Raw genomic sequence first — 13,259 nt, forward strand, 5'->3', positions numbered from 1 at the left:
GCCCAGAACAGGCGAGTTAGGTTCTCCCTCGTCACTCATTCTTTATGGCATGTTGGTGGTGGTGCTGGTGTTGGTGCTGGTGGTGTCTTCCCACCCGCTACACCCGCTGCTCTGACCAGTCACTACTGCGTCACATCGGAACTGAATTCTGCATTTTTTGGCTTTAGTTTCACTGCTTGATGTTGGTCTTCGGCAAACATTTTGAGGGGAAAATGAGGAGTGAATATCACAGTTGCTCGTGATCGTATTAATGCAAAACCTGAGTCCAAGATAATTCAGTGTGTATTAGTAAACTTAATTTTAGGTCATTTTCCTCTTACCATGAACTGTAATATGTATCTCGACAGCTCTTTATAAACATATGAACATTTTCTCATCACAGACACCACAGACACAAACAAGAAGCATGAGCATCACTTCAGCAGGCGTGTCCTGATCTTTAGCGCCTGTGCGTCAGGACTTAACGGTCATGAAACATGGAATCAGACAAGCGTGAGAAGTAGCCGCTCCACCGGAGGAGCCCGATGCATTTTTATGCTCTGCGCAGTGAACAGCCCAAGACGGCCAAAATCTCCCTCACGTGCAACTCCGTGAGACGCTGTGAGCTTGTCTGCGATTAGCGTAGCAGGCCTGCCTCTTCGAAGCCACACGAAATTAGCCAGACCTGCACGGACCTTACAGGTGTAGACCTGAAGCTCAGACGACCTGTTTAAAGACTGACTGGTCTCTGAATTACCCCAGACACCTTTGTCCCACAGTGGAATAAGATTTGGCTGGGTTTATGAGTGGCGAGAAAGGCATGGTCCGCGCATGGGAGGTTAATTCAGAAAGGAATGTCTTTTCATTCCAAGGCCTATTTAATTTAAGACCATAAAAAATTCTGCTTTGAATTGAAAGTAGGAATATTCATGTCATCATTTATAGGCTGTATTAAGGCAATCTCATAAATTTACTGGAGAAACAACTATTTAGTTAAAACAATTATCTGACTATATAATTGCTAAGGGGCTTGGCTGTTTTGGGAGATATATCCCCAGCTCTCAATGTAAAGAGGCTGGTAGCGTGTAGACTATGCATGAATTCAGAGTTTAAAATAATTTTCAATTTTTTATTTTTTTTGCCGTGGTTTGCTTTTAGCAGCTGACATTTTGTTTGTGCTGTGTCACGATACAATCTGTTCTTTGAAACACACACACACAGAATCTGTTCTGTGACTTTCATACGAACACTTTTTTTAGAAGAGGAAGAAGCTTTAGAGACAGAAGAAAAAACTGCCCTAAGAAACTACACACATTAAGCTCCTGACATAACGTAGCGTGAGAGGTTCTGATTTTTAAAGTACACTACAGAATCTGTTATTTCTAGCTATTTATGGGGCAGCTGTCAAAATGCAAAATTAAATTATTTTTAATTGTGTATTCATATTTTGATAAAGAGCTGCACAGTTTACTAATATTTTTTTCTTTCTGTGAGAGAAAGAATTCAGTAAATCTGTAGATCTAGATAAGGTCTCCCCATTCCATCAGGGAATGCAGGGGTGAGGCCTCTAGCGAGCTAGCACATTTCACCACAGCCTTTGGAAAATATGTAAATCCAAAAAAAACCCTCCCAAAAACCAGTGACGCAAAAAGTTGTTTTGTAAGAGCAGTTTCTGCTGATGTCACTGATGTGAAATGATAAGGACATTTAACGCAAAGGAGCCCGTGGACCATCCAGAACAAATCTCTATTATCACTGAGTCGTACTGGCAGTTGAGAAGCTGGATACTTTCATGGTTTTAAAGATTTCTTCAACGGTCTCCCATTTAATCATGAAATTCAAATCTCAACAAAGTGCTTCTTTAAACTTTTATTTGACGTGTTATCAAACGTAGCACAGAGAATAGACGGTAACCATATGCTGACCTCTAACCCGCACCCATTTCCTGTCATGTGACTGGTTTGCCATGTGTTTCACTCTTTGCGCATCTGGCTGTCCAGGGTTCTAGAACTCTGCGGAACGGCGGTTGCCGTGGTAATGTCTGAACACATACTTCCTGCTGTGCTGGTCTCATGAGGAGTCTAGCAACAGGTCAGTCTGTAGCCCAGAGATAGCAAAATCTACACACGGACACACACACACAGGGTTGCACAGAAGAATTGAGTAATGGCTGCAATCCACAGTGACTGTAATCAGCACTGACATTTAGAAACATAAACATCTCAGTGACATCTTTTAACAAATGTTCTGTAATTAGGTAAGAAAGAATGCTGCTTTATACCCCACCCCAAAAAAATTAGTCATAGCTGAGAGTGGTTTGGGTGTAGTCCTGATATTCTAACGAGTATGACAGATTGACAGTATGATGGTATGACAGAGTATCAGTATGACAGCTTGACCATATGATTGATAGACTGATATATACAAACTCATGACTGATGTCAGAATGTTTGGGTTTAATATTTAGATATGAAGTTCACTAATGTAGCCTTGACTACCTTAGAATTAATGTAGCCTAGTCTTGACTATCTTAGAATTAACTGTGGATTGGTGAGAGTAAAGCTCACAAAGATTTAACTAACATTAGTACAACCCATTTTACATCGAAAGAAGAAAAATTCTGGTGAGTCATTTACTGGACTTTTGAACAGTGTTCCTAGGACACTTTATATATGTACATTGTGTACCCAGAAGAACAAGAAGGAAACTCTATAGTAATTTTACTACACCTTCTGACAAATGAAATATAATGGAAATAAAATAAAGTCTAAACTATGCATAGGCCATCATAAGCAAATACCCTTTCAGTATTGATTTAAAAACAGCTGTAGGTCTTGCAAAATGAATATTCTTTGTAAATAATACTTTCTGTTTTTGCACACCCTCAGTGTGCAGTTCAGGAGTCTCATGATCACAGCTGATGTCTGATGGTTCTTACACGGTACGACACTGTGTGAATCATTTTGAACAAGCTGGATCACAGCTTGGAATAACCAGAAAACCACTGAGAGTGTGACCATCTGATTTAAGTCGGCAAACAGATGCCGAGATGTGAAAACGATAAGAGAATAACAGCTTGTACAAAGAGGATGGCATGCCATCAGTCCCCATGTAGAGGCTTCATGTTTTAGACAAGTAGCATTAGTTTAATATTAGAGCTGTACAAAATGCATGTAGACGAAATTACAGTGGATGACCTGTAGTCTCATTTGAGGATCAGATGTTTCATAGGGCAACAAGAATCCCTCTGAAATGCTGGGCTTCTGAGCCCCGAGGTGGAATTTGTACGACTTTGAGCCTTAACTATTGAGTATTAGTATATTAACACCTGTTCTTTCTGTCTGGCCGATATCCTTGTTTGATGACATTTTTTGACAGTGCCAAAAATAGTCTCTTCAAATTCTGTGAAAAGATCACAGCAACTATTCATACGTCTTTAAGAAACTGAGATGTGTTGATTTCAAAGTACCAGGCTTGTCAGTTAGTGAGGTTTCTGTTCTCCAGGTTTATTTTTAAGCTCAGTGCTTCAGGTACTTGACTTGTAATCAGAAGGTTGCCAGTTCAAGTCCTACCACTGCCAGGTTGCCAGTGTTGGGCCCCTGAGCAAGACCCTTAACCCTCAATTACTCAAGCTGTACTCAGTCAGAATTGTAAGTCTCTTTAAATAAAAGCGTCAGCTAAATGCTGTACATGTAAATGTCTTTACTCTGACTTGACAGTTTAAGGTCCTGGTCCTGATTCAAGTGCACGTTCCGGAGTGAAGCTCTCTGTCTCTGGATTCCTCCCTTTCTCTCCCCGTTTTCCTCTCTGGATGAGAAGTTTACAAACACACCTTCATGGATTTAGTCGAAATCTGCCAGAGTTTCTGAAAGCAGTGGAGGACGCGAAGTTTAGATCTCAGTGGTCTGAAGAAGGAAAAAACACAGAACATTAGATTCGTCTTTTAAACAGTATGAAAGGTCAAACAGGCACCTACACACTGACCAGCATTTAGTGCCCGACACCAAGCATGGCAACACGTTCTCTGAGTGCTTCCCTTCACGTTTACAGCACTGAGCTGATTCGCTTGCCTAGAGAAACTTCCAGAAGGGCTTTGCTAAATGCCGTAAAGGTAAAGACAAACTCACCATGAAGAGATCCAGGGATCAACGTCATGGCCGGTCACCGTGCATACTTTTTTGTCTGGTAATATCTCCGTTCAACTTCATGCGCGATTTATAACCCGTGTCCCCAAAGATCCAGCCTCCAGAGCTGAAATGGAGTGGAACTGCAGATTAGTGACTCTTTGCTTGGAGTGAATGTGGGCTGGAACACAAGGCTAACCAATGCACAGAAAAGACTGCATTGTATTAACCCCATACTGACGTCAGAGAGGCTCTCCAGTGGGATAAATACACACTGCACACAAAACAACAGTTGTGGCTTGTGTTCATTTTTGTTTACATGGGTGACACATGCTTGTAGTTTCTTAAATCTGCAGAGGAGAGGCTGTCGCATGCTGGGTGACTCTGCATTTGATTAGGGTTTGCTTAGAAAAGAAGGTACCACAGACAAACAAAACGTAGCTCATCTTTTGAAACAGTTTACAGTTTTTCACAGAAGAAACCTAACAGTATGGTGTATAGATCAAAGTTGTATTTGTAAGGTGAACTACAGAGAAATGCAATCGTATAACAATCACTTTCCTGTGGTTTGCAGAAGAATGTTAGTATATAAGAGGAGGCCAGTAACAGTTACAGTGATGCGTTCTTTCTTTCTTTAGGTCAAAACCCACCTAGAGAACCCTACTAAGTACCACATCCAGCAGGCTCAGAGGCAGCAGGTCAGGGCGTACCTGTCCACCACGCTAGGGGGCAGCCTTGGTTCCCAGGCGGTTGGTTTGCCGTGCCCCGCCCAGACCTCTGACCACGGGGGAATGCCTCCTGGACTGGGCAGCAGTGCCCCCAACAGCCCTATGGCCTTACTGACACTCAACTCCAGCTGCGAGAAAGAGGTGCCACCCTCTCTGTTTCCATGACGATGTTAGCTCTTTGTTATTTACTTTCTACAGTAAAGTCCAAAATACCTCAAATTCAGCATAAGTACTAATATATTCACTGTCTTGATTAGAGCTGCCTTTTGCCAATACTGCAATATCATGTATCATGCATGTAATGTTTATTTTATTTTAGTATTTTTACCTTTACTTTCTATATTATATTTATACTTTGAACCCTTAAAGATACTGATTTATATAAAGATTTTTTTTGTGTGTATTCACTGCTATAGTTTAGTGCAGACAAAGTACCAACAAATGTAAAGATTGTAGATGCCAGTTGCTACTAAAGTCCAGTATATATTTACATGAAAAGGCAGTAGAAGTGATATGATAATGCATCATGATATATCAAATCGTGACCCCTGTATTGCGATGAGTATCATATCGACCCAGTCTTTCTGCTCTGACCGTCTCATGGCCTTCATCAACTTTTAAAAAATGTTTTTAATCTGTGTATTATTAATGAATTGCTGTTTGGACCATTTGTGCGACTGAAAAGTGCAAGAGGGATCTGTGACTAAGCCAACATGAGGGTTTGTATCGTCAGACCTCTGCAGGTCATTAGACGGTCAGTAGGGAAATGGGCCGCTAGCGCTGGCAGGCTCACGTGTGGCTCACGTGTGGCTCACCTGCTAATGTCATCTCAGCAGAGGGCACAAAAATGTTAACGCCTAAGAGCCTCTTTTCTTCTTCATCTGGAAATTCTAAATCGTACCCTTCACACCAATTTATTTCTATCTTCATATAGCTCAAATCACAGTTAAGTAAAAATGAATATTAATGAAGAATAATTATAAATAAAGTAGTATGATACTATTTATCATGAATTACTACTAATGCTTCTACTACTAATAATAATAATAGCAGTACACTTTATTTGTATAACACTTCATTAAATAAGGTTAACGAAATGCTTTACATAAAAATATAATAGGAATATCACTTTATATAAAAATAAAAGAAAATATAAAACAAGGAATAAAATAGCTGAGCAGAAATAACGTATTCCTGTACACCAGTTCTTCTGTTGCCAGAAGAACACCAAATTCCTTCATGGTCTTTCCACATATTGGAGGTCATTAAAATACCTTAAAATCCGCGTAGCGGTGAAATATGATCTCTTATTGCCATGCATATCAAAATTCTCTGCGTTTTTAAGTCTCTGCCAGCTGGCTGTAAACCTCTGGCCGATCAGAAAGTGAGTGTTGCAGTAGTCCAGACACATGGACACCAAGGCGTATAAAGGTTTTCCACCTTCAGCCGTAGCGAGGATGTCACAGACCTCGAACGTCTTTCCCAGTTGGTAGAATTTCTTTTGGGAAACTTTTTGGGTTTTTAAAGCTAAATTGGTTGTCAGAGGTAACAAGCAGGTTTTCGACACGACTTTTATCGTTCATAGAGAGGGAGTGTTAATGGAGCTGTGTGATATTTCTCAGCCCATCCCAATAACAAGGAATTCAGTTTAGTTTTGGTGTAATTGCAGCAAATTGACACAGCCAACGTTTAATTCCCTGTAGACAATTAAACAGCGAGTAGACCTCTGAGGGTAGGTGACCGGGTAAATAACAGCTGCGTATGATAAGCAGATTAATCATGGAAAGAAACTTTCCTTTATTAATTATCCAGGCTAATGTGAGCATATGCAGATTACAAAGTGCTAGTCCAAGGATTGAACTTTGTGGGACTCTGTAACACAAAACATTCCCACCTGAATGACCAAGTGAAGGCATTCCATCTTATGTTATTTTGTATCTTTCAAGGTCACTTAGGTGGGATTTGAACCCATTTAAAACAGAACCAGAAAGGTTTACCAGGTCTGATGGTGGAGTTAAGTAGCACCATGCTAAGACCTCGAAGAATATAGAATCTTGATCTTAGGATCGTCATGAGCTTAAAGGAACACTGATTATCTTTGATGTGACCAAAAAATATTACTTTGGTGTGCCTCATATACCTCTGTCAGCAATGTGGGTTTTTTTTTTTAGGTTTTTGTTTGTTTGTTTGTTTGTTTTTAGATGGATGACGTCATTGATGACATCATTAGTTTGGAATCGAGCTATAGCGAGGATATGCTCGGCCTGTCCATAGAACCGGGGCTTCAGATGGCTAACACGGTACAGCTGTCATTCCCTGCTTCACGCTTATCAGTTGGTTTGTGCCGGTTTTTATTGTGATGAACAAATTTAGATGTCCGTTATAAGTTTTCTTAGATTTGGTTTTTGGGACTTGTTCAAGGTGCCACTGTTGGGCCCCTGAGCAAGGCCCTTAACCCTCAATTACTCAAGTTGTACTCACTCATATTTGTAAGTTGCTTTGACTAAAAGTGTCAGCTAACTTTCGAAAAGGATACAAAATCCATAGCTCTTCATTCCTGTCTGACTTCATTCATGTCTGTCTGAAGTGTAACCTTGTACTCTAGTAATATATTCATTCCAGAGGCATTTATGAGTATAAATAAAGACATTTATGAGTTTAGAATATTCATATGGATAATAAAATCCACCCTGGAGCTGAAAAAGTGCAGTATATGAATGTATTATGACTTTAAAATCAAATAAACAAAACACTGAGGGTAACAGTTTCTCATTTCAAGCCTGAATGGAAGTGCAAACCCAACTTCCCAAAGCAGAAGTTTGTCTTACTATTATGAGCAATTTTTAAAATTTTAATTATTTCTTTTTTGAGTGCATAATTTCAAACTGGTGTAGCTTCACCAATTAACAGAACTACTTCTCACTCCCGTCAACACTGTGAGACAGTGAGTCAGAGCTTATCTCCTCGTCATGTCCCAGTGGCCCGAGCGATCCAGCTGTCTTCACCACTGACACACGCCGTCTGTTTCCCTTCACTGCACCGCGGAGCCGGAGGCTGCACTGTCTGCCTCTCCCATGTTCAATGAATCCATCCAGAGTCTCAGGTGCACACAGACGGCTGATGCGTGGGTTTCGGCACCTTGAGGTTGTGGTTTGGATGCGAACCAGTCGCATCTCTTGCTGCGGATGCCACGGATCTTTGCAGTAATACAGGACAACTGCTGTAGCCTCTCAGACATGCCACTGCTGGTCTGAAATGTTTGCTAACCAAATGCAGAATGGGTACCAGTCACTCCAGAGTCTCCAGCTGGAGAGACCAAGATGGGTGCGTGATAACATGTTTTATGACCACAGATCCCAGTTTCGGCAAACCTCATGGATGTGTACAGTAACCACGGCATGGGTCCCCATAGTAACCACGGCATGGGTCCCCATAGTAACCACGGCATGGGTCCCCACAGTAACCACGGCATGGGTCCCCATAGTCTGACCATCAGCAGCTCCTGTCCTGCCAACATGCCCAACATTAAAAGGGAATTCTCTGGTGAGTACCTACACACACACACCCACACACACCAGAACACACCCAGCAGCACTCCACAGTCCGGAGCTGGCCTTCCCACAATTCTGGATAAAGCACTGCTCCGTGTTGGCCTCCTGGCTTCAACACGACTCATTTGTGAGTCCCTAAACAGAATCTGCCGTGAGAGAGATCTAACTGCAGCGCTGTGATCCTCACATCCCTGTTAGAAGGGCAACCACAGACTTACATTAATGAAAGAAATAGAGATTGTATAATCTAGCACACATATAAATAAACAAGTGGAAAATCTTATTTTTGATAACAAATGTTTTTCTTTAAAACATTATACATCACAAACCTTCATGACACATCTGTATTTCTGTGAACTTGGCCGTGTTTTTATTGACTCAAAATGTAACTGTTTTTGCACTGTAAGCAGACGTGTAACTGCCCATTTTGTGTGTGCGTTACTTTGACGATTGTGTTTGACTGAAGTTTAGTGTCGTTACAGTAACACACAGGGGCAGAGTGTCATGAAATAACGAGCTGTGTAAAACGTTGACGATGTACCATGTACAGTTCCGCCGTCTTCTGCCGTGGTGCACATGATGGAGAAGCCGGAGTCTTGTGGCAAGTTTGAAAACTATCAAAGATCTGAAGGGTTTCCAGTGGGTATGTGGACCTTTCATTCTACCATCAGTCCCTTAGTCACCTGTGTGCAAGGCTCTGTCGTTAAAAACCCCACATACCTGATACACTACTGGCGAGGCTTACATCTTCAGCTTTTGCTGGACAGTTGTGTTGTTTTATGTAATGATTTAGACTGTAGTATTGATTTAGACTGTAGTATTGGTTTAGACTAGTATTGATTTAGACTGTAGTATTGATTTAGACTGTAGTATGGTTTAGACTGTAGTATTGGTTTAGACTGTAGTATTGATTTAGACTGCATTAATGGTTCACGGCTTCTCTCACCCTCTGCTCAGAGGCAGAAGTTCGTGCTCTTGCAAAGGAGCGGCAAAAAAAAGACAACCACAACCTAAGTAAGTGTTCTGTTCAGTAAGTGTTCTGTTCAGTAAGTGTTCTGTTCAGTTCTGTGCAGTAAGTGTTCAGTTTTGTTCAGTAAGTGTTCTTTTCAGTAAGTGTTTTCAGTTCTGTTCAGTACATGTTCTGTTCAGTAAGTGTTTTGTTCAGTTGTGTTCAGTATGTGTGGTGTTCGGTCCTTGTCCCGTTATTCGTTTAATGGGGCCCTGGTGGCACAGTCTGATCTAACGTTTCCCACACACTGCTTTAGTTGAGAGGAGACGGCGATTCAACATCAACGATCGGATCAAAGAGCTGGGAACTCTCATCCCCAAATCAAACGACCCGTAAGTCCTGACCCGCTCCTGGGAGCAGTGTAAACACTTATAAAACCCACCAGTGTGAGGTCCATGGCTCATTTGATTTGGTGGTCAGCTGAAGAATGAGGTGTGTGTGTGTGTGTGTGTGTGTGTGTGTGTGTGTGTGTGTGTGTGTGTGTGTTTTCCTCAGGGACATGCGTTGGAACAAGGGCACAATTCTTAAGGCCTCTGTGGACTACATTAGGAAACTCCAGCGAGAGCAGCAACATGCCAGAGACCTGGAGACCCGGCAGAAGAAGCTCGAAAATGCCAATAGGCACCTGATGTTGCGGATACAGGTAGATCTCACCTGATGCTGCAGATACAGGTAGCATAAACCTGATGATGTTGATACAGGTAGATCTCACGTCATGTTCTGGATACTTGTAGATCTCACTTGATGTTGCGGATACAGGTAGATCTCATCTGATGTTCTGGATACAGGTAGAGCTAAAAAAAAAAAAAATTCAAAATTTATTTATACAGCGCTTTTTACAACAGATGTTGTCACAAAGCAGCTTTACAAATGTTCAAGCCCAAGCCCCCAGGTCGAGCTCACCTGATTCTGGGGATGCAGGTCGAGCTCACCTGATTCTGGGGATGCAGGTCGAGCTCACCTGATTCTGGGGATGCAGGTCGAGCTCACCTGATTCTGGGGATGCAGGTCGAGCTCACCTGATTCTGGGGATGCAGGTCGAGCTCACCTGCAGAACATTCTGTTAGACAGAATTTGCGTAGCTGGTGTATTGACCGCAAAGCCAGACAGTTCTAGGGGAACCTTTTGTGGCTTTTAAAATCAGTTTTAGGTTTGTTATTTGTATTATTTGTTTCAAGAGCCCAAAAGGTTTGGCAGACAGAGGAGGATTAAGCCAGGGTTTAGTGTCAGTGATGTTTGTACTGGTGTTTATACAGGGTTTAGTGGCAGTGATGTTTGTACTGGTGTTTGTACAGGGCTCGGTGTCAGTGATGTTTGTACAGGGCGCCGTGTCAGTGATGTTTGTACAGGGCGCCGTGTCAGTGGTGTTTGTACAGGGCTCCGTGTCAGTGGTGTTTGTACAGGGCTCCGTGTCAGTGGTGTTTGTACAGGGCTCCGTGTCAGTGATGTTTGTACAGGGTTCCGTGTCAGTGATGTTTGTACAGGGTTCCGTGTCAGTGATGTTTGTACAGGGCTCCGTGTCAGTGATGTGTCTGGGCTCATAAACATGTAGTAGATGGCTTCTGATACCATGTCTTTCTCAAACCTGTCATTTTCGGCATCAGTTTTAACTAATTAAATTACTACAGTAGTTAATAAATTAATCAATACATGCATAAAAGTACCCTGCTCTGATGAAATGGATCAGAACCAGGTTTAAACTGGAATTACTTAGGCCCAGCTTAAACCACAGCTATACGTTTCAGTGAATGAACTAGGTGTTGTTTCCCCTTTCTTCTGCTAAATGCTAACCCAGGCCCTGGAGATGCAGGCCCAAGCTCACGGACTGGCAGTCTCCTCCTCCACCCTCGGCTCTCCGGAGCTGCCAGCCCGGCCCATCAAACAGGAGCCCGTCCTGGGAGACTGCACCCAGGACGTGTACCTCCACCCGCGACCCTCCGGCACAGACACGGGCTACTCCAGCACTTTGGACCTCAATGACGGCACCGTCACCTTCAGCAACGGTGTCGCTAGTAGTGCCGCTTCCTCCGACCCACGTGCCTATGGGGTCATCACCAAGGCGACGAATGCCAAGCGGGACGACATGCTGATGGATGAGACACTGTCGCCGGTAGCAATGAGCGACCCGGTGATGTCCTCCATCTCCCCCGGGGCATCCAAGGACAGCAGCCGTAAGAGCAGCGTTAGCATGGAAGAGACGGAGCACGGCTGTTAGCATCTCCGCGCTACCATAGTTGGACTCAGCCTGACGTTCAGCTAGCGTCCACAGAAGCACTGTGCTCTTTCTAAGAGCCACCTAACGCCCTTTCTATGTTTACAGTCATTTTATTTTATAATTCTAGTTTAACCAAATCCCATTGTTTGATGCCACTTTTTAAATGTTTATTTGTTAAGGAACGGAAGCTGGCTTGTATTTAATCTCAATCAAGGTCAGTATTGTTTAGATAGCACTAGGCAGATTATGCAGAGTGTAAAATTATATTCCAGTTTAAACAAACCATGTAGTGAATTATGAAAGTGAGTAAATAACAAGGAGAAAGCGATTTCCCTTGTGTTATTTAGACACGTACCTGATCAAATTTGTGAGAAAGCTTGACAAACGCTGAGCCAGAGAGTAAGAGCCTGGAGACTTAGAATCGACATGGTACAGGTTTGAAACAGCCATTTCAAAGCCACTTCGTGCCCAGGTCACTTCCTGTCCTGTTTAGTGGCAGCACAGAATAATGTATAGACAAAGTGCAAGTAAACATTTGATGGAGGGTAACTGTATTTGTAGTTATCTGCAGTACTTGTGCGATTCTCCACTCTTGCCTGGCCTTTGTTTGACTTTTTCTAATGGTTAAATTATTAGTTGCTGTGATGTTTAGTTTGAGACCCTCACCTCTTCCCAGTTTTTGCTTTTGGGAATATTGTGAGGGAAATGGTGATTGGTGATCTGGGATTTATATATGGGATTTTATTTATTTATCACTTTGTCAAAAAATATTGAATGTCCAAGCTTTGAAAATCCAGCAGTGAAAGAACAAATGATGCTTTTTTTTTGTATTCTAACAAAACGTTTTTCAGGGGAGTGGTGTCACCTGCTTACATTTGGTGTTACGTGACTAATAGTCAAGATGTTACATGACTTTTGTGACATATAAGCTGTATAATTACTGTATATTTTGACTGTTCATTAATGTACAACTGTAGCAGAAACACTCTGATGTATTTGGGTGTAAACAACTTTACCCTTGTACCTGGTGCCACTACGCTGATCAGATAAGCCGAGCTATGATTTATCTTGCCATGTGGAACTATGCAAAAGAATTACGTTGAAGCGATACTCGGTAGCCAAATGTCAGGCCCCTGAAAACAAACACAAAATCGTAACGCACTGTCTTGCACACAGAGCACACAGAAGACGTGCCTTAACCTTCTTCAGAAAGTACTTCTCTCTTTGGTTCTTTTTTACTTCCATTTTTGTGGACACGGAATGATGGACAGTGAGAGACTCCAGTCAGGAGAGAGTTGGTCTGGAGAGACCAGTCAGGACAGCTGGGGTCAGACTGATCAGACTGAGCTGCAGTTTTCAGCTCCATGTCTGCTATGAGTTGCAGAACCTGCTAGGACTGGGATGTCCTGATGGGCTTACAGTAGTCACACAGGACTGTCTCACACGCACAGACAGGACTGTCTCACACACACAGTCGCACAGACAGGACTGTCTCTCACACACACACACAGTCGCACAGACAGGACTGTCTCACACACACACACACAGTCGCACAGACAGGACTGTCTCACACACACAGTCGCACAGACAGGACTGTCTCACTCACACACACAGTCGCACAGACAGGACTGTCTCACTCACACACACAGTCGC

The 13,259-nt window shown here is 42.6% G+C and overlaps 1 protein-coding gene across 3 annotated transcripts in view; it reads left to right on the forward strand.

Moving 5' to 3' along the window:
* mitfb (melanocyte inducing transcription factor b) overlaps positions 1-12,724 on the forward strand; it is a 28,331-nt gene extending 15,607 nt beyond the window's left edge. For all 3 annotated transcript variants that reach the window (XM_035522386.1, XM_035522387.1, XM_035522388.1), the window contains exons 3-10: positions 4,742-4,972; positions 7,033-7,131; positions 8,185-8,374; positions 8,933-9,025; positions 9,340-9,396; positions 9,648-9,723; positions 9,887-10,034; positions 11,187-12,724. In XM_035522386.1, the coding sequence (XP_035378279.1) occupies positions 4,742-4,972; positions 7,033-7,131; positions 8,185-8,374; positions 8,933-9,025; positions 9,340-9,396; positions 9,648-9,723; positions 9,887-10,034; positions 11,187-11,606 (1,314 nt within the window). In that variant the 3' untranslated portion in view covers positions 11,607-12,724. The remainder of the gene's footprint in view (positions 1-4,741; positions 4,973-7,032; positions 7,132-8,184; positions 8,375-8,932; positions 9,026-9,339; positions 9,397-9,647; positions 9,724-9,886; positions 10,035-11,186) is intronic.
* Positions 12,725-13,259: the final 535 nt, after the last annotated feature.

The sequence above is a fragment of the Electrophorus electricus genome, chromosome 24 (genome assembly GCF_013358815.1).
Source record: "Electrophorus electricus isolate fEleEle1 chromosome 24, fEleEle1.pri, whole genome shotgun sequence".
NCBI lineage: Eukaryota > Metazoa > Chordata > Actinopteri > Gymnotiformes > Gymnotidae > Electrophorus > Electrophorus electricus.